This window comes from Gossypium hirsutum, chromosome A03 (assembly GCF_007990345.1).
Source record: "Gossypium hirsutum isolate 1008001.06 chromosome A03, Gossypium_hirsutum_v2.1, whole genome shotgun sequence".
Classification (NCBI taxonomy): Eukaryota; Viridiplantae; Streptophyta; class Magnoliopsida; order Malvales; family Malvaceae; genus Gossypium; species Gossypium hirsutum.
This window is the reverse complement of record NC_053426.1, coordinates 68,896,256-68,918,328: the sequence shown is the minus strand read 5'-3', so window position 1 is coordinate 68,918,328 and position 22,073 is coordinate 68,896,256. Positions and strand designations below refer to the sequence as shown.

General features: G+C 30.8%; 2 protein-coding genes across 7 annotated transcripts; one reads left to right on the top strand and one right to left on the bottom strand.

Annotated features, from left to right (window-relative positions):
- Nucleotides 1–11,328: 11,328 nt before the first annotated feature.
- LOC107887396 (cytochrome b5) lies at nt 11,329–14,356 on the top strand. Of its 3 annotated transcripts, none has more exons than XM_041097987.1 (4): nt 11,375–12,403; nt 13,372–13,441; nt 13,579–13,645; nt 13,758–14,356. In XM_041097987.1, exons 2-4 carry the CDS (start codon nt 13,406–13,408, stop codon nt 14,006–14,008), a joined length of 354 nt encoding a protein of 117 aa, XP_040953921.1. In that variant the 5' UTR covers nt 11,375–12,403; nt 13,372–13,405; the 3' UTR covers nt 14,009–14,356. The 3 variants fall into 3 exon arrangements, with proteins under 3 accessions (XP_016667110.1, XP_040953921.1, XP_016667111.1); XM_016811622.2 differs by having other exon boundaries at nt 11,432–11,544; XM_016811621.2 differs by lacking the exon at nt 13,372–13,441 and having other exon boundaries at nt 11,329–11,544.
- Nucleotides 14,357–15,779: 1,423 nt separating this feature from the next.
- Nucleotides 15,780–19,331, bottom strand: LOC107887395 (probable 6-phosphogluconolactonase 1). 4 transcript variants are annotated; one of them, XM_016811619.2, is made up of 4 exons: nt 19,245–19,331; nt 18,249–18,443; nt 18,006–18,141; nt 15,780–16,495 (listed from the first exon to the last, which is right to left on the bottom strand). In XM_016811619.2, exons 2-4 carry the CDS (start codon nt 18,419–18,421, stop codon nt 16,004–16,006), a joined length of 801 nt encoding a protein of 266 aa, XP_016667108.1. In that variant the 5' UTR covers nt 18,422–18,443; nt 19,245–19,331; the 3' UTR covers nt 15,780–16,003. The 4 variants fall into 4 exon arrangements, with proteins under 4 accessions (XP_016667108.1, XP_016667107.1, XP_040953909.1 ...); XM_016811618.2 differs by having other exon boundaries at nt 19,052–19,317; XM_041097975.1 differs by lacking the exon at nt 19,245–19,331 and adding an exon at nt 19,010–19,136.
- Between the last annotated feature and the right edge of the window lie 2,742 nt (nt 19,332–22,073).

The window sequence follows — 22,073 nt, the reverse complement described above, 5'->3', positions numbered from 1 at the left end:
TTCCATTGATCTCTTAATTCCACCTTTATATACATCAATTATGTTGTTAGATATATATATATTATTTATTAAATGTTTTATAAGATTATTTTTAATCGGGTCGCGAATTTTGTTAGAAAAATTATGAAAATATCTTTTCTTAATTGAAATAAATTATATTATTTGAGGGTAATTTAATTTTTTATTTAAAAAACCAATAAAAATATATACATATGGTGACATTTAAACAGAAACCAATTACATTAATAAATTTTTAATTTACTACTCAGTTAAAGTTTTATTTTAATATTTTCATGCATTTTAATTTTTATTATGTATATTTTATTACCTTTATCAATTATATATTTATATACTTATTATTTATTAAGGATTTACTAAGTTGATGTAACCATCAATCGCGTCACCAACTCGATTAAGAAGATTACTGAAATATCCTTTCGTAATTAAAATAAGTTCTATTATCCTAGAGTAATTTAATCTTTTTATTTTAAAAACCAATATATATATATATGAGGATATTTAAACCCGAACTATTACATTAGTAAAACTTTTAATTTGTCACTCAATTAAAGGTTTTATATATATATATTATACATTTTTAATCTTTATTATGCATATTTTATTACTTCCATCAATTAATTATATATATATATGTATTTGGTTGAGTTCCTGTATAAGTTAATTTCAGACCAATTCAAGATTGATGATAATACCATGATAAATAATTTTAATATATATTTTTTTCATTTTAACACCATACATATGTCATGTGACATTCTTAATTAATTTTAAACTATATGTTTTATTATTTATTATTTTTAAACACATATTTTTATTTTTAATTTATTGTTTTCACAAGTATATACATGTAATAAAATTTTTAATTATATATTAATTTTTTTTATCGATTATCATTCTAGTTTTGCTCTACAACAACTTTGTTAAAAAATATAATATAAAAAATAATCCTTTAACATCTGTCTGATTAATTATTTTAACCCTTATTCATTTTTAAGAACATTAACTCTTAAGGTTTCATTTGATCATCGTAATTGATGATGTATCAATTAATTGATAATGGTCAACAACATGAGTGATTTGGGATTTCATATCTGATGTGATTATTTTATTTTATAAGTTACATCCAAAACAATTATAAATTATTAAAAATAAAAAAAAAACTTAGGAAAAGTCTTTTGAAAGATATAGGAAAAGTCTTTTGAAAGATCTGATCAAAGAAAATTTTAAAATTTTTTTATTTAAAACCTAATTTTTTTAGTTATAGTGACGTGATTTTCTCAATTTTTCTAAGCTATTAAAAACTTTTTTTTTTAATTTATCTTCTTCACTTATTGTTCTTTTTTTTCCAGAAAACTAAAAACTTTGAACTTGTTCTTCTCTTACCACACCCTCAACAACAACACACACAAACACACCCCAACAACACAAAAAGAAAAAGAAAAAAAACTTCAAGAGAAGTGAAAGCCTGCAACAGAGAGAGGAAACAAAATCAAAGAAAGAAGAAAAAATATAAAGAAAAAAGAAAGAAAGGAACATATTCAATTTGGCGTTGAGGCTAGTTCTGAGGCCTCGGGTCGTCATCTCGAAAATCTGAACGATAGGAATATAGTAGAGGTCAAGGAGAACAACATACCTTGGAATCGAACTGAGTCAGCAGTCGAATTTCAATATCGGGCAAGGAGAAGTTCGAATGTTCAAGCATAGATTCGTGTAGTTTGGGGCAATTTTTGGAGAATCCAACTCCATATTCATGTTCAAAGGGTCAAAAAGGGACTGGTAAAGAGTGTTGGAATTCGTCGACCTCCAGCGACGGGAGCCAGCACGACGGTCCAACATCGATTTCTGGATTAGTGACTGCTGTGTTTATGGTTGCCTTAGAGAGAAATATGAAGAGACAAAAAGACGGGGGAAGAAAAAATAAAGGAAAAAAAGTTCTAGTCGTATTTAATTTGAAGATTAATGAAAATTAAAGTGAAATTTCGAAGGTAGGGGTTAAAATTTGAAGGAAGATTGTATATTTTCTAATTTTTATGTTTGCATATATTTTTTAAAGGATATTTCATAAAAAAATTTCTAATTTTTAATAGTTTTTTGAATTTCTACGAACATTTATTAATTCTTTTTCTTAATTTTATTTTTGAACTTTTAATTGTTTTATTAAGGTGGCATGCTAAAAAAAATAGTGACATATCAACAATTGCACATGTGGAATGTCAGTCACATTAGCATATGTCGTTGACCATTAGTCAACTAACGGCACATCATCAATTTTGTCAAAAAAAAAGTGATCAATTTAATAAAACACGGAACCTTGAAAGTTAAAGTACTTAAAAAAAAAGAATAAAAGCTAAAGTGATTAATCAAGCAAACGTTTTGGGGTAATTTTGGTATTATGCCTTTCAAAAAATGAAAATATTTAATAGATAATAAGCCTGAAGATTAATGAATAGATATAATAAAATTTATAAATTGCTACAAAATAGTGAACTATTGTATTTGATATTACTTAGCAATCTTTATAGTTTGGTTTAGGTATGCTAAAGGTCTCTATATTCTTTTAAAATTTTGTCCTTATTTGATCCCTGTACTTTATTTATTTAAAAATCCTAATTTTTTTGTCTACTTTTGCCACTAATGGTTGTTCTAAAGAAGATAAAATAATCTTTTTAACCTTCAATATTTATAATTTTTTTTTGTCAATTTAATTGTAACCCTTTAAAAGTTGTTATACTCCTTCCCTAACAATGACACATTGCCAAACGAGGAATGGCTTGGTGAGAGCCCAAACAGAGGCCCATGAATGCCCCCTAGTCGAATACCCTCTATAGTGACCCACCGTTGGATTATTAGAGACTAACCACTTGCTTTTGGCATTTAAGAAGATCATTAAGGATCACTAAGGTATAGCAACCTCGTACAACCTCATTAATGGGAATGTCATAGCAGGAGTACATAGTATTATGCTTGACGACAACTGACATATAACGAACCTACTACCTAGCCAACCATATGAGCAACCTAAAATATATATTGTTGGTGATGCGGCACCATTGGACAAGGGGATATCCCCTATATATACCCCAACACACGAGGTACCAAAAAACCCTTCTTCTTCCGAAGATATTTTCATAGTGGCTTAGCATCCTCTCAAGCCTTCTCCTCCTCCCTCTTTCCTCCAGCTTCTTTCTCCCTTTCTTAACCTCCAACTTTGACTTTCTACTGGTTACATGTGAATCGACATCCTTACAACCAGCACACCTTTTTTTTTCATCTTCTCCTTGTTGGTTCTATGTATCAACAATTGATGTGGTGAGTGTAGACTGAATCGTCTCATTCTTTAGTTGATGCCCTTGTAAACCTTGCAACCTTTGACCCAAACACAAACTCAATAGCCTTCGCATGTTACCCAAAAGCCACTTTATTACTTGATCCTCGTGGGAATAATACCTTCTCATTACTTTATTACTTGATCAACATGTGCACTTATACTACGAATTTTCAATCATCATCACTAAAGAAACACTTGGGGAAATTGAAGGACATTTAGGTGGTGGTGCAAGGCAAAAGATATCCATTGATGGATTGATTTATAGTTCTTTGCAATCACCAGAACCTCGCTTTGGACGCAACAAGTGTTCAATGAGAAAATTTAGAAGATTGAAAAAGTGGGAAAAGAAACATTTGTTAGATTGTGTGGAGTTATGCCTCATATTTTTCGGCTTTCCTTCTCTCAATTAAACTTTGTTTTTAGTTTACCACTTAAACTCTGATTAGTGTAGGTTATTTTAATATTAGTTTCCCATTTAAACTCTAATTAGTGTATGTTCTTTTAATATTATTTGACCTACAAATTTAGCCTATAAGTAGACTCTTTTTCTACCCTAGAAAAATAACCCATTACACATTTAGGTATTAGCTTTTACAAGCTTTCAGAGAATTTTTTGTTTACGTTTTGAAGGTTCTTATTTCGGGTTTCGGCGTTTAGTTTTATATGCATATTTTGTACTCTTCGTTTTTGTCATTTTAGTAAAATGATCTTTACTCGTGATTTTTTATCCTTTTTGGAGGGGTTTTTAATGTAAAATATTTGTGTTCGATCTTTTCAATTTCTCTGTTATTTTACTTGTTCGTTGCTTAACCAGGTTTATCCCTGACAATTTGGTATCAGAGTTAGTTCAATTTCCGCAATTAGCCCATTTAGAGATAGCAACAACAAGGTTTGATATTGATAAGTTTGATGGCATCACAAATTTCAATTTATGGCAAGTTCAGTTGACAACAATTTTGATTCAAGACGATCTTGAGAAGGTCCTTAAAGAGAAGAAGTCTGTAGACATTGATAAATTAGAATGGGAGAGGTTAGATAAAAAGGCTCTATCCACGATTCAATTTTGTCTAACAAATAATGTGTTGCAAGAGGTTTTGAAGGAGAAAATGAGATTCACCTTAGGGAAAAGGTTAGTGATAACAAGCTGAATTTGTATGTTTAACGCATCCAATTTCGATAATTTTTGCTACCGAGTCTGTAATTTTTGTTTAATTTCATCAGGTATGCAGTTGGAGTATCAAAATTCTAGTTAACAAGCAAATAAGAATAAAGTGGAGCACAAGCAATAAAAAGGGGGCTGAATTGAAAATTTGAGAAATTTATAGCTGATCAAATTTTCTATTTGACTTTGTAAAAGCTAGATTTAGAAAAAACCTAATATAAAATATGATTTTATGTGGTTTTTTGTTAAATGAATCAAGCTAAACTTAGCATATGGAATGTATATAAATACCTTGTATGATGGCTTTGGAAAATAGGAAATTGAAAAAAAATATTTATTTATTTCTTTTCTATTACACACGTCTTTTAACAGTATAAGCATCTTGCCTTTTTTTTCATTTCTTTACTTTGGTTCAATTGCCCTTTAAGGCCCTTCCTTCCTCCACCTATCACCATTACACTTAAACTCATTCTCATATTCCATCAATCATGATTAGTCTCATGATCAACTAAATTCCTTTTAGCTTTAGCCCTGTTATCATTCCGAAAAAAAAATCTTGAGACATGAACCCGCATTAGAAAACCTTTCAACACAGTATTCACTATCTCTCCAGTATATGAGATAGTCACAATTGTCCATTAAAGTTGATTTAATTTCAGCTCAAAGTGCATGTTGGGTGGGAGTTGTATTGGCGTACAATTGGGAAGTCGGATCGATCGTCTACCGTATTCGAGTTCCCGCGAACAAATTGGTGTGTTCAATTAGAAAAAGTTAGTTGGATTCCATCAATAGAGATAGTGATCAAATTTAAACGACCCACGAGATTGAGGCTGTTAATTCGAGTTGGGATTTTCTAGATCACAATGCTACCGAGATCTTAAATTATGAACGCTTGTTACGTGGTTAGATAATAGTTAAGGGTTAGTTTGTAGATCGTATCGGAACCAACTACACAAGGAAAGTTAGCTGTTAGGGCGTCCTTGATTGCTATAACCAGCTTATAGTTTGGAAAGGAAAATCTACTTTTACGGACCAGTTCAATTTCGGAATGTATCGAGGTTGAGGCTAAGCATTTATATATCTGATTCGTCGATTTAATTTAATTTATTTAATTTTATCTTGCAATCATTATTCTGTTATTATTTCATTTCATTTTATATTTGTTTTTTATTTCCTTTATCAATTAAAACCTCTATTTTATTTGTTATACAGTTTTGCATGCACAGGTCGTAGGCACGACAATTGCTTAGACTCAGAAATCTAGTAACGTAAATAGGAAAATTAGGAATCTAAATCCTTATGGGATCGAACCTACTACTCTATACTATTATTTAATTAAGTTAGAGCGTAGAAAATTATATTTGGTGGTTTCGACACTCATTAGTTAGAAGCCCTTTAAGTGACAAAGTATCTGGCTAACCAATTAGTGTTGAAACAACGATTGTACACGTTCCGCATGAACGAAGGTGAGCACCTTAGAGATCATATCAGTCAATTTATTACTCTTTTGAATGATTTAAAGAATGTTGAGGTTCATATTAATGATGAAGATCAGGCTATGCTATTATTGTGTTCTTTACCCCCTTCCTACAAGTCTTTCAGGGAAACCTTAATTTATGACAGAGATAATCTCTTATTAGAGGATGTGAAGGGTCATCTGTTGAGCAAAGACAAACTCGACAATAAATTTAGTTCGAATAGCAAGTTAGATAAGCAAGCCTCGGTTTTTATAGTATTAAGGAAGCGAGACAAAAGATGTCGCTATTGTAAGAACTTAGGTCACATCAAGATAGATTCTTACGAATTGTGAAATAAAATGGCTGTTGAAAGTAACGAGAAAGATTTAGCTTGTGTTAATTTGGTCTATGACAAGGGTGATGATTTCTTGTTGGTGTCAACAAGTAAAAACTCTGAGTTTACATTTAAGTGGATCCTAGATTCGGGGTGTTCTTTCCACATGTTTCCAATAGGGACTGGTCCTCTACATACAGTTCAGTCGAAGGTGGAGTTATGTGTATGGGGAATGGTTCACCCAGTAAGGTAATTGATATTGGTACTGTTCAGATTAAGATGCACGACGAGACAATTAGAACACTGTTAGATGTCAGACATGTGCCTAACTTAAAGAAAAATCTTATCTCATTAGGAATTTTGGACTCAAAGGGTTGTATAATTAACATCGAGTCAAACAACACTAATGTATCTCGTGGAGCTTTCGTTTTGATGAAAGTTAAAAAGATTTGCAGTCTTTATGTTCTAGAAAGATCAACGATGACTGGTGAAATAAGACGTCTCCTATCTATTAAGGAGTTGCAGTCGACTTGTTTGAAGCAGAGACAATTTGGTCATAGTAGGGAAAAATGTATGACTGTTTCGTATGAAAGAGGTTCTCTTTTGGATGCGGTTTTGAAAAGATAAGACATTGCGTTCGTAGAAATCAGACCTGTGTCAGTTTTGATTTGGCAATATACAAGTCGAAAACTAGAAGACTTCTAGGTTCTAAACACAACTTCAACTTAGTTAATATTGTTGGGAAATGTGCCCATATTGTAGTAAACATTTAATTTTTATTTATTTGAATGATTAATAAATAAACAAAGTTAATTTCACATTTCACCCTTATGTCTTTTATATTTTGCATGCATAGCGAAATTGTGACAAGAAAATATTAACTTATTGATTGTCTAAAGTTCAAACTGAAAATAAGTGTCATTGTAAAGAACGTTTACATTGCAAAAAAGACAACTTACTTTAGTAGATAATCTAAATGAGTCTGTAATCCCGTAAAAGAATCAAAGTAAGCATTTGATTCAAATACTGAGAAGGATTATTATATCGTCTACAATTCTAATTGGGGAGATGGCTAGTTTTGGTTACTGGAGCAATTGACTCCATTAGTAAAAACATAGATATATTCATTGGTAGAATGATACATTGGACTGGATCTAAGATGAATTAATTTTGAATTCGTTTGTGAATTAATTCACTTGTGACGCTCATGGTGTGATTTACCTAAATCCTAAGTTAGTCATTGACCATGCATATGCAACTCATGTGCTTTGATATAAGTAGAGGCTTATGCTCTAAAGATGATCGAGCCCATAATTGGTATGTTAGGTACATGACTTGTGTATGGCATGGTTTTATTAGCAACATTAGAATTCATAGCTCAATTAAAAAGTTGATGATATCTTATCATTGGCATTGTGTGGATTGATAAATATGGAACGTGGCCATGGGTTGTTTGTTCTCGAACAAACAATTTATCATAGTCATTTATTGACAGTGATCATATTAGTCATTAAAAAGACACAATGGTGACAATGAGATAAAATAGGATTGTATCGAGTAAACAGATTTAACTCAAAGGAATCAAGGATATCATATGAGGGTAACGCACATGACGAGGTCATTGGACAAAGCACCTGGATGAATTGATTTTGTAAAAAGTATAAAATAAGGATTTTTCAATCATGGTACTTCTTGTGAACTGACTCCATGATTAAGTAATTGCGAATTATCGGAATGATACTTTTGGACATAATTGCAATCACTAGAGCCTAATTGTATATGTCTGATTGGTCCATCCGCTAGCTCAACAAAAGCTCGACCGGATTGCATTTGAATTAGAAGAAAATTCTACGACTTTAGGAATAATTTAATTAAGTCGATTTATTCGCTGTGGAATTAAAATTAGGTGATCGATAGTCCCACAAGTGGCTAGATTGGACCGGTCGGGTTGTCGTTGACCCGGAACGAACTGGTAGTAGCTAAACCAGCTCAAGATGTCGTAAGGGAGTCGCATCTGCATCACAGGACATAGGGTGTAAGTAGCTGGGACGGCGACATCCTAGTTGCTGGCGATGGTTAGTCACCGGTGGTTGAGCATTGGAAGAGTTACACTATTACTAAGACTCTACCAGAAAATTTGATTTCGGATTAATTATTTCAAAGATAATATTATTTTAATAGTTTAATATTAAATTTAATTTAATATTTATCTTAATAATATTTTATTAATTTAATATTAAATTGATTATCTTCATATTAAATTAAATTTAATGATTATCTTATAGATAAACATTTTGTTATTTTAATAAGATTTAATATTAAATTTAATCTAATATTTATCTTGATAAATATTATATTAATTTAATATTAAAGTGATTAGGTTTAATAATAGTTGAACTCTCTAAACTCTCCCTATATAAAGAGAGCATTGAGTCATAATTTACACACACTTGAATTTAAGAGAAAGTTGTAGAGAGAAAATTCTTTGAAGAGATTATTCCAGAAAATTTCCATAGATATTTTTCTGATTTACAATTTGACCCAAAAGTTTAGAAAAATTACAAAATAACCCATTGATAATTTTTGTGAAAAATTTTCAGATTCAAAGCGAGCCCACACTCAGTTGATGTGAGCTTAAGGATAACGGAGAAAACTACTCGGTCAAAGAGCTCATCCTAGACGGATAAAAAATGTACAATCTTAATTAAGTGTTTATTACTTTAGATATCACAACTAATATTTTGTTTTAGAAAAAATTTTAAAATTTTGATTTTTCCCTAAATTTATTTTCGCTGCGTTTTTCAAACTCGTTTTTCCAACAAATATCTTGCATAGTCCATTGTGAAAATATGAGTTAAGATGGAGATTTATGGAGTTATGCTTCGTATTTTTCAGTTTTTCTTATTCCAGTTAAACTCTGTTTTTAGTTTAGTTTTGACCTACAAATTTAGCCTATAAATAAATCTTTTTTCCACCCTAAAAAAAATTTTGTATTTACGTTTTGAGGGTTTTTACTTCGAGTTTCGGGGTTAATTTTATCTATCTTTTGGTTTTAGTGAAATTATCTTTGTCCATGATTTTTTTATCCTCTTCGGAAGAGTTTTTTCATGTAAAATATTTGTGTTTGATCTTTTTAATTTTTTGTTATTTTACTTGTTCATTGCTTAACGAGGTTTATCTCAACGGATTGAAATGGATGTGGGAAATTTTGCAAAAGAGAATGGAAATTAAGCTGAAGAATTGTTGACTGTGTTTGGGGTTTGCTGCGTTTTGCATAATGTTTGCGAGATGAGAAATGTGAAAGGGGAGGCTAAGCTAAATTAGATGTTTTCGATGATGAGGTGATCCCTGATATTAATTTGAGATCCATGACAAGCTAAGGATTGCATTGCTCATAATTTGTTGCACCATGGCCTCGATGGCACTGGTTTTCAATAATATATTTGATTTTTTTTTTCTGAAATAGTATTAAACACTCTTTTATTTTTTAAAATAGAATTAAGATTTAATTAATAGAAAATATAAAAGTTGAGGATTAAATTTATTATTACACTAATTAAAAAATTACTACATCCGTTTATTATCTAGTTAATGGTAGATAATGGAAAAAAATTATTACATCCTTTTATTATCTAGTTAATGGTAGATAATGGAAATGGATTCAAAAAAATAAAATTTAAATAGTTGAGTGACTGTTTTGCAACTTTTCATAATTAAGTGACTAAAAAAGTAGCTTAATAGTCGAGTGACTACTAAGGTAGTTTATTTTTTTTAATAATATCGGTGGCGGTAAGGGTGAGCGTTCGACTGAATCAAGAGAAAATGTTTCAAGTTAATCGAGCTGGCAAGTCTTATTTTTCAAATTGAATCAAGTGAAATGAAATTCAAGTCGAGTCGAATCGAGTGAAATTGTTCGAGTTAAATAAAAAATTAAACATGTTAAATTAAAATCTTGTTACATTACAACTAATTCTATTTTAGAACTTATAAATTTGAAACCATATATATTTGAAACTCTTTCAAAACATAATAAGAGAAAAAAATATACTTTAGTATGATAAGCTTGAATTGTTAATTTACTTATTTAGGTCTCAAAATTATTATTTTAAAATTTTTAAAATTTATTTATATATTCTGTAGAATTTTTTAGAGTTTTACTAAAAATATAAATTTTGAAAATTTTATAAATTTTTTTGAAATTTTAAAATTATTTTTAATATTTAAAATTTTTGTTGTGAGTTGCTCATTTTTAAAATTGACAGGAACTAAAGAGTATTTATAACAATATGTTATTTGAGTTATTCGAATTACTAGAGTTATTCAAATTGTAATATTCAACTCGACTCAAATTCGGAACTTGAATTACTTATTTAAGTTGGCTTGAAAAAACTGAATAACTTGAATAACTCGATTCACTTAACTTGAAATTTTTAAAAAATTAATTTTTTTGAATCGAATCGAGTTTTACTCATCTTTTAAGTGACGAATAAGATTATAAAGGAAAAGAGAGAGAAAACATGAGAAGGAAAAAGAAAAATGAAAAAAAATAAGAAAGTTAATAAGGAATTAAAAAATAAATTCAATAAAAAAAGAGTAAAAGGATTCATCTGTCACATGAGCTTTTCATTGCACATTTAACAAGAGTTAATGATTAAATGACTCTAATGTAATCTACATATAACATTAGTAATTATATAGTAAATTTTAAAGTTTTAATACCAAAACATAAATTTATTCAAATATAATATAAGTAATTAATTTTACAGTTTATTATAAAAGAATGGTTAAAATATACGGTAGGTCTTTGTACGTCTCACAAAATTAAAATTTAATCTTTTATTTTTAAAATTTCAAAGTTCAATATAATTGTTAACCAATTAGCTTTTTTTTATTAAATTTGTTGGGGTGATATTTAGAAATAAAAAATACTCTTTTAAATTTAACAAATGATTTTGATACTTAAATATACATTTTGAAGTAAAAATAAAAGTAAAAAAGAGTAAATTACAAAATTACAAAGAATACATGCATTTAAGACATATTTTAACCTAAAAGAATTGCCGCCATCGTCCAATTTGTTTATGAACGAGCAACTTTCAGACCGAGACAGCCGCCAATAGAGAACTGAAAGAGATCAGCAAAAGGAACCTCAAGCATGCCGACCCTTACAAAGCTTTATACAATGGAAGAAGCCTCTCAGCACAATACCAAAGACGATTGTTGGGTCGTTATTGACGGCAAGGTTTATTTTCCCTCCCTTTTAGTTTTTATTGTTGGTTTGGATCTTAAGGGTTTTTTTTTTTAATCCTTTTGTTCATAAACTCTCTCCTGGGATTATGGGTTTGCTTTTGAACTTTTTGACTCTGTCTCGTAGTTATTTTGACTTAAGAACGCAACAGTTTTCTGAGTGTTTTCGATGCTTATTTGAGATTAAACTTCCATCTTTCAAAAAAAAAAAAATCCCTTGTATTAGGTGCCTTTTCTGTTCTGATTTTTATTTACAGCAAGTTCCAAACTGCATTTGGATAATAGCCCCAATACGTTTTAATGCTTTGTCTTTTGTTGTCTCTTAATTGCCTGGAACTATTTAGGTTAATATCAAAGCACAAAACATAATTTAACCCTAACTCTATGGAAAGTTTTGGCTTTTCTCTAACTTTTTGGCGCAAAAGGGTTAGATTAAGAGTTGCAAAACAAACCCACGTTTTTGAATTTTCATAATGCTCATAGGGTTGTCCTTGAAGAGGACGAAGATTATGCTTGTGCTGAGCTTATAATATGCTTGTTGGGTACTACTTGTATTTTGGTATGAAAATAATCACGTACCTTCTAATTATATAACGTTGAGTCCATGACTCAATATTCATTTTACGTTGCCGATGCTCGTTTTTAGTTACTAACCCTTCTATCAATAGTAGTTTCAGGAAATACAATCCCTTGCAGGGTGACACTTTTGTAATAACACTCCATGACAATCCACTCCGTAACATGGGATGCTCCCTAGCATGCAATGATATACAGTACTTTACATTACTTAAAATTGGAGTTGTTGGAAAGACATGCAACTATGCAAAGGTTGTGGAGCTAACTTTGGAAGATTGGTAGGATTCCTGAGTTGCTCCTCTATTGGAATGTCTTAGAGAGCATGATTTGGAAGTTTAGAATACAAACATTGTTAAGAAGTACACTTATTAATTTTTCCTTGAACTACTAGTGCTTTCCCTTGTGGTTAAACAGAAAGTACACTTATATTTGAACACACAAGTAATGCTCAGTTTACCAAAAATATCACGCGAGTATTAACGTCCTCACGGTATTTGTAATTTCCCTCTTTTTTGGAAACACGTTCGCTAATCTCTCCCAAACTCACTATCCACTATTTTAGCATGTTCACTCCCACTTATTTCTATATCGGTTCATTAATACCTTCCCTTTGAGACCTACAAATTGAGGCTTGAACGTTTCTTTAGGATTTTGGATCTTTTGGCAAACTTAAAACATATTCTAAATTTTATTGTAACTCTCTTTGACAACACTGTACTTTTACTTTTCTTATTCACCTATTGCTTCCATTACCACCACTTGCCACCATACTTGTTTTCCAAGGTTTGCTCTGATCTTCCTCTCCGTCATCTTTTCACGATATTCCATTTTACTGGTTTATAAGGTTCCCTCACTTAAACAAAAGAACCCTCTACATATGGAAGAACTAAGTGCATTATATTTTGTCGTCTCTAGAAGGATTCTTTCTTGTCACCATACTCATTTGTGTTGATCTTGGCTAGTTTTACTTGCCATAGGAATTCTTCCAATGATATTTAAGGTGGCCTCATCTGCTCATCTATGGTTACTATTTAAAGTAGCCACCTACTGGCTTAGTGTTGTCCTGCTAATTGTATTAAAGAAGCTAGCCATAGGGTCGTTGTTAATCCTTTTTATTGGATTCATCTCTTAATTGATTAATGCTCCCCTGGTTTTGAGGTTTATGTACTAGTTTTAACATCTAGGAATTGCATATGCAACTTGATGTCCTCTACTGATGGACTCTAGTATTTAAAAATTACTGTAGATCTTTCTGAAGACTCTAACTGTGTGGATCAATCATGTCTTCAAAATTTTGGTTGGACGTGATGAACTCGGTGAGCTAACACCTTGGATGGACAATCGCTTATGATTGATTTTCCTTTTTAAGAACATCAAAATGTTATGATATGGGAATGAACTCCTTTCCATTAATTAATATCTTGATTGAATACAAAGTCTTTTCCCTTTTTAGGTATATGATATTACTCCTTATTTGGATGAGCATCCAGGAGGTGATGATGTAGTGCTTGCAGCGACAGGTGATACTCTTATGCTTACTGACCAATAAATTTCTTGTTAAGCGAGATAAGAATTTCCTGATTAGGAAATAATGCATCCTTGAATGACATGCTTCCGATAATTTTCTTGAAGGGAAGGATGCAACAGATGATTTTGAAGATGCCGGACACAGCAAAAGTGCAAAGGAGCTCATGCAGAACTTTTGCATTGGTGAGCTTGACACATCTGCTCCAATCATCCCAGAACTTGAAATTGCATCCAAGAAGGAAACAGCCAATTACTCCCGGAATCTCATGGATTTGACAAAGCAATATTGGGCTGTTCCTGTTGCAATTGTTGGAATCTCTGTGGTGGCTGGTTTAATATACCTCCGTAAAAAGTAATGCAATTTGATTTTTCCCTATTGGCTGCTGAAAGGGAATACTTCCCAAAATTTTGAATAATTAGATGGATAATGATTAAGAACATTTAGCCATTTTTATTTTTAAGAATCTGAGGGTAGGGTTTGTTCATTGATTACCTTCTTTACAATACATGCATGATAGGATTGAAGAACAGGGAAAATGCTTGTAGTAATACAAGGGGAAGGGATTTGTTGTCAAATTGGATTGTTTTAAGTTTTGAACCAGTTAAATGAGCTTGAGGATGTAGTAAATTGATGATTTTGTGGGTATATATGTCCCTGAATAATAAAATGCTAGTCCATGAAAAGCATCTTCATCTTTGGTTTTTATCAGTTGCCATCCAAATGAATGTCACTGGAAAGCTCAAGCTATTTCTTTATATGAACTTAGTTTAATCTATCCCTTTAGAATCTAGACTTAAAATCCAATGCACTTAAAATCCTATGCATCAATTGAATCTTATTGTTAACCTAGAAACCGAGTTTGAATTGAATGAAGAGCACATATATTCCAATCCCAGATGTTTCTCAGTATTAATTCCTTCAACTTCTAGCAAACAACGTAGGCTTTACCATCCTAGAAAGATAGAGAAGGGGAAAAAGAAAGAGATTCCTTTAGATCTTTGGAACAAAATTGATTGATTTTTTGTTAAACATCAAACCCATTGCTGGATTTTTCTTATAAAGCTTAAAAGTTGTTTAATCTTATCTTTTTAGAATATGCTATTGTCTGAAAGCAGTACAATAATGCTTTGGTTGTGAACAGTTTATTGTACTACACACCTTTAACTGAATATCTTCTACTGAACATATACTCACTTTCCCTAGAGCTTTTGCTTGAATGACACATCCCTAAGAAATGTAGTCAGGGCACTTTTCTTTGGAAGTAATAATTTTTGCATATTTAGCTGTGATAGTAAGGTTGAGTTTTCATTGGAAGTACTCGTATTTGATACCTTTGTATGTACAACAAAATTAACATACCTATGTCGAATATATTATACAATATAGACACCCATAGCCAAATACGACTAAATATAGTTTTGGAACTTAAATTTTGATAGGTTTGTTGGGTGGTTTGGTCTAATCCCATTAGAATATGCCTCCTACACCAACTACTGTCTCTTTCTTGAAACAGAATGAAGATATTAAACACACTCCATTATTTAATTACCGGGTAACTAAGAGTAGGTGAAGAAGCTAATCTTTTATTGCAACTGATGTCATGAGGCAGATTAGGTATTTTGCTTATTTTGGACCATCATCCATGAAAAATTTTTAGTTGAAGGCTTGAAGCTAACCTACTGAAGTCCAGAGCGTTTTGTTTCTTTTTTGGTTTTTTCTTTATATGGGATCTTAGATCATTGCAATGGATGAAGATATTGATTTGAATATGACCATATGAGATGCCATTAGCAGTGAAATAGTCTTAAGGGGGAAGCCTTTTATGTTTCACTCCAATCTGCTCTTAGATCATCATACAAACAGAGAACCTATTAAGATAATGAAATGATAACATTTCCTTGTCATCCAAGTGAAAATCCCAACCATCTTTTCTAACGAAGAATGTTTAACTAGTACAATCATGAATGAGAAGGGCTTTTATTTGCCACCTTATATAGATGCATCAGACACTTTCTGAAGTAATTACTAATTTATAATCCATCTTTACAACAGAGAGATGGAACTTTGATCCATGCAAAAAACAGAAATTGCCACAGTTTGATTATCCATGTCAGAAGAACGGAACCTGAACCAGGAATAACCTTTTGCATTAAGACTCCAACTTTTATTTGTTTTCTCTCTCCTTACAAAATGGATTCCAAACTTCCCAATTCAAATATAAAAGAGAAGGAAAAAAAAAACCAGAATAAAAGAAAAAGGAACAGGAACTAATCGAGGGCAGGGATCAACGGGTTTTGAAACCCTCCAACTTCGTACAAACATACAGTTTGGCAAGAAAAAACACTAGACCTTACTCGGAAAATTGAAGACCATCCAGTTTCGATGCAGCTGGCTTGTCCAAAAACCATACCAACTTCCCTTTTGTTGGTTGGACTAACCGAGCAGGCAGTGATGGGCAGTCAGGTCCGATATTATCAATTGCCAAATGCACCGCCTCTGCTTTGCACTCACCTGTCACAACCATTGCTACATTGGATGCTGAATTGATGACAGGCAAAGTGAATGTTATCCTCTCAGGTGGAGGTTTGGGGGAATCAATTATGAAAGTTACCCATTCATCAGTCTCATTGAGTGCTGAATGATTAGGAAATAGTGAGGCAATGTGACCATCAGGTCCCATGCCAAGAAGGATAAGGTCAAACTTGGGGCAGTCACTAATGTCGGAAACACTAACCATTCGTGTTTTCACCAACTGCCGGATAACAAACATGTACTCATCAGCAGCTTCCTCTGCAGAAACTGAATCATTGATAGAATGAATATGGCTAGGGACAATGGGCACCTACAAATACAAGGCATATGCCATTATAGCGTATACTTTAAGGTGTAAACTTGTCAAAACAAACTGAAGCATAATTTTTCAGTTCAATCTATCCATTGAAGAGAGCATTGCAGAATTAAGAACTTGAATATCAAGATAGGGATGGAAGCCCTCGAGGCAATAAAAGAAAACAGTGTCACTGTTGACACAAATATTTCTACAATAATTCAATACATTTTTTTTATGGTCACTTTCTGAATACTAGATGTAATAAAATAATAATGGTAACCTAAAATTTACCACAATTAAAGTTCAGTTTGATTCTAGTTTAGTCATTTTCCTGACCAACTACTTCAAAGGGATGTGAAGCATGATATACTAAATAGTTAGTTCATTCCATGTTCCACATAACACAATGAAAAAGCATTCATCAAAGCTTTTCTCTAATTTATATTGTAAGATGTGAGAAGGGACAAGAGGTGCAGAAAGCAGCAGTAACAGATCAGCAAGCCAAAGAATTCTCAAATTTGTCTGATCATGAATATCATGAAAAATTACTCAAAGGCTCCAAATACACAAACTTATCATCTTTGAGGAAATAAAAAAACTGAGTCCAGGAGGGCTGCAAAAGATAAAATGACAGTTTTACCGTAAGGCCCTTAGCTTTTCAGGACAAAGAGTTTATCTTGGAACAAGCCGATTGAATCAGTAATTAGAACAAGCTCAAAAGTTCTTAGAAAGGTAGAACCACCAAAAAGGTTCCTCAAATCATGTGGAAATCTATACTTCCATACTGTCTATTATAGCAAGTGTTTAAACCCCTCACCAGCCAGTATTGCCCTCTTAAGAGAAAAAGTTGCGGGTTGCTTTATTTTTATATTGTGGTGAGATGGCACTGTGAACCATTGAATGTCCTGGTAAAGGCCACTCAAGTGGAAGGATCGGTCATATAAAAGAGATGGGTAAAAATAAACCAGAGCTGAATGAATAAATTTCCAAACATTTTATGAATATCAGTAAACCCGAAGCTCTTTTTGTAGTTAAAACCAAATATCTAATTCAATTGAAAACAACATAAACAGTACTTGATAAATTCATGTCAGTAACTCTTGCCTAAAGAGGCTAGAATACTCAATCTCACACCTTCTAATGTCAAATTTGATACTGCATCAAACGAATTCAAAGAGCAAACATGGGAACCACTGAAAATAAGAAATCCATTCATGAAGAATCACATGTTGGCATATCATAGGTAAACTAATACTACCAGTTGACATAATAAGGACTTCTAGCAAAGGCTAATATTTCAAGATCCAAAGTGTAGATCAGGCAAATCACAGAACAATAAAGGGACTATTCTGTACTTTATGCATTAGCTAAAGATGAGGTAAAAAAGAAGACATCCAAATAAGATATTAGAACAACAAACATCATTTTATGATAACAGTTCCCCTTCATTTGGTCCTTGAAAAGCAGAAAGGGAGAAAAAGAAATAACTTGCATAAAATGAAATATGGATTGAGATGCTAACCTTTGAAAGAAGGCCATCTTTTGCAAGCTTATAATTACTATCAGAATGGTTTTTTGCTACGACACGTTCATCCGCCCAAAATATATACCATTTAGCCCAGTCTACCGTCTTGTTATAAGGGGCTTCGCAAAGTTTTCTGTTTCCCACCAAAAACTTTAAAAGGGAGAACACCAGAATCACAAGAAACAAAAAGAGGCAAAAAAAGAAAAAAGACCCAAAGATGGAAAAGGAATGCATGGATACCCCATTAAGTCAATGAGAGAACCTCCAGACAATGCAATGGCAAAAACGCCTCGCTCCTTCACAGCAGCCTCTGATAACTCAGCAATATAGTCAGCCAAATCCGTCCTTAGTTCATCCAAATTTTCGAGAATCCTCAATTCTCCTCTATCATTGTTAACCTCAGAAAGAGCCATGCTTTTGACGATTTTACCAACTCTAATGTGAAAAAAAAGGGGAAAAAATTAAAGTAGAATTAAGAATATAATAGAGCCAATAACACATAAATATCCAGTTACACGGGATAAATTAATTAAAAGCAATTCCTTCAGCAAATAGTCGAAGAAGAACAATGAAAAAAAGAAAACACTGAAAGAAAATATAGCAGCGGCAACAAAGCCATTAACTTTGGCAGCTCACAGCATTAAGTTAAAACTCATCCAGACTTAAAAATTTTAGATCATGCTAAACAGTTAATAGAATCTATGACAAAAAGGTAAGAAATACTCAATAACACAGTTTAAGATTCATCAAACCAAACCCCAAATAAAGGGTCATAATAGCCAAAAGCCCGTCACGTTTTTGAATAGAGTTTAAAACCTTAAATTGAACACAAGAAGTCGAACAAAAGGGTATGATCATCTCAATTCAGAGATCAAGAAAAACAAAAAAGTTCAACTAACTTGATAAGTCGCAAATAGATGAATTTAACAAAAAAGCGAGTTATACCAAGAACATATAAACGGAAGCTTTGATCAAAGAAAAATCTAAAATTTTATATTTACCACAAACAAGAGCAAAAGAAACAAAAAATGGGAAATGCTTACAAAGAAAAAAGAAGATGGTAGCAGAGAAGCAAGGAATAGGTGAAGAAGGAAGGTGGGTAATCAAGAACAAAATGGAAATAATTTATTTATATAATACTAACACGAAAACAGATAAATGTAAAAATACAATTAAAATTTATATTAAAAATAAAAATCTGTTTCAGAAAAGAAGCTGAGGAGAATTTAGCTTAACTGCAACCAATGAAAATGACAAAACACACACACCAAAAAAATAAAAAAAAACAGTTTTTTTTCTCTCTTTCTGTGAGAAAATGAAAAGGTAAACGGATAATATTTAATAGGCTAAATTAGCCATATATGTCCAAAAATAATTTTATTGGCCATAGGTCGTTTTTTTTTTAAATGTAGGGAAATAGGTCAATCTTAGATATATTTTTTGCACATGTGGTAAGAAAATGTATTCAGTTGGACTCGTTTTTTTTAAATTATTTTTTTTATTTTTTTTAAATTTAATTAAGCGTTTTGGTTAGATGTTTAAGTGTTAGCGTTTTTGTTTTTGAATCTCAAGTTGAATTTCTCTCATTCATATTTGTATTTTTTATTTCATGTTGTTTTAAAATTTTTATTATTTTTAATTAATATTTTTAACATATCAATTTCATTAGTTAAATGATTAAATAATAATGATTGTATCATTGAGTTCCAAATTAAATTTATCCTCTTCTAAACATATTTATAAGTTTTTATTTAATATTGTTTCAAGCTTTTTTTATTTTTAATTAATAAATATATTATTTTTAAATTTTTATTTTTAATTAATCTTTTTAATTAATATCTCTTTTATTTATAAAATTAAATAATAAATATGTAATTATATAATAAAAATATATTTTACAGATGTTAAAAATATTTAAAATTAATACCTCTTATATATATAATATAAACATCAGCTCTAATTTTTTTAATGTATTTTTTTATAATATTTATATGTCAAATATTTATTTTCTCCGCGTATATTATGGGCATGGTAATTTTTAATATTATAAAATAAAATAATTATTGGCCATATATATATATATATATATGGCCAAAAAAAGGGTTTAACCGTGTTTTGAAAATTTATGAAAATATGTCGATTTTAGAGAGAATGTGTGAAAGTGCGTCCAACACAAATAATATGAAAGTGCACCCAGTTGTATGCGCTTTCCCTTTAAATCACATATATTGACTTTTTTTTAATATAATTAATTTCTTTAGTCAGATGATTAAATGTTAGTGGTTTTGTCTTTGAGTCTCGAGTTTAATTTTGCTCCCACTCACATTTGTATTTTTTATTTTAAGTTATTTTTATTATTTTTAATTAATATTTTTAATTTTTATTTCACGTCGTTTCAAACCTTTTTCTATTTTTAATTAATAAATGTATTATTTTCAAATTATTTATTTTTAATTCATCTTTTTAATTAGGCTTAATATAACATTTCATACTTTTTCCTAAATTAGTACCTAAACTTTTTTTTTTGCTCAATTTGTTACTTGAAATTGACATTTTTTTGGGCCCAATTTGGTACCTGAACTTGACATTTTTTTTCTACTTGGCACCTAAGCTTTTATTATTATTATTTTTTAAGTTCAATTTGGCACATAAAAATTACGCAAAATACTAACGGTGTGAACATTTTTTTGGTTATGTTACAAATATATTGTCAGTATTAAAGGAAATTCAGGTTAAAAAAATAGGTATTGAACTATGCTTAACCAATTAATATTAAATAAGAATAAATATTTTTAAAACCCCAAATTAAAAACAATTCATTATTTTTAATTAATAAAATACATAAAACTAGAAATATTTGAATATATAAAATATAAAAAAAATCATGTCATCTGTCACATGTCGGTCATACATTGATTATTTTTGCTACCTCAAAAAAATATTTTTAGTATACTGGAGCAATTTGTAAAACATTTGACAAGTACCAAATCGAACAAAAAAAGATTAGGTACCAAATTAGGAAAAAGAGTCAAGTTCAGATACCAAATTGAACTCCCAAAAAGATTAAATACCCACTTAAGAAAAAGTGTCAAGTTTAGGTACCAAATTAGGAAAAAGTGTTAAGCTTAGGAACCAAATTGGACTACAAAAAGTTTAGTACCAAATTAAACATAAGTGTTAAATTTATGTACCAAATATTAAATTAAACTTTTTAGTTAATATATCTTTTATTCATAAAATCAAAAAATAAATATGTAGTGAACCCTTGTAGTTGAAAAATGTTTTAGGAGGAATCTCTAAAGTAGATGGTGGTTGATAGAGCAATCATTGATTATAATTTCCAGTACGAGTACTGCATACAAGACAAAACTTGTGATTGGTAGTAAAACACCGACCCCCTTGTTGAGATCTAATTCGATCTTCATATATTTCGCAAGATATTTTCTTATGAAGTTTTGTTATAGCATCTATAATTGCCTCGGGTTTAGGGGGACAGCCCGGCAAATAAACATCCACGGGAATTAGCTTATCGACCCCCCGAATAGTACTATAAGAATCAGTACTGAACATCCCTCCTGTAATTGTACACGCGCCCATAGCAATAACATATTTAGGTTCGGACATTTGTTCATATAATTTCACAAAAGAAGGCGCCATTTTCATTGTATTGTTCCAGCTGTTAAAATTAGGTCTGCCTGTCTAGGACTCGATCTTGGTACCATCCCATAACGATCAAAGTCGAAGCGTGAGTAATAAAAATATATACTTTATATATATCATCATGTTAAAAATATTTGAAATAAATAACTCCTTTATATATAATATAAAATCAACTATTTTTTTGATATATTTTTCTTTATAGTATTTATATGTCAAATATTTATTTTCTCTATGTATATTGTAGGTATGGTGATTTCTAATATTATAAAATAAAATAATTATTTCAAATATATTTCAAATATAATTATTATTTTTATATGTAAAATATTTCAAATATAATTGTTTTTCATCTACATTTTGAGTATGATATTTCAAATATTTTTATATGTAAAATATTTTAATTAC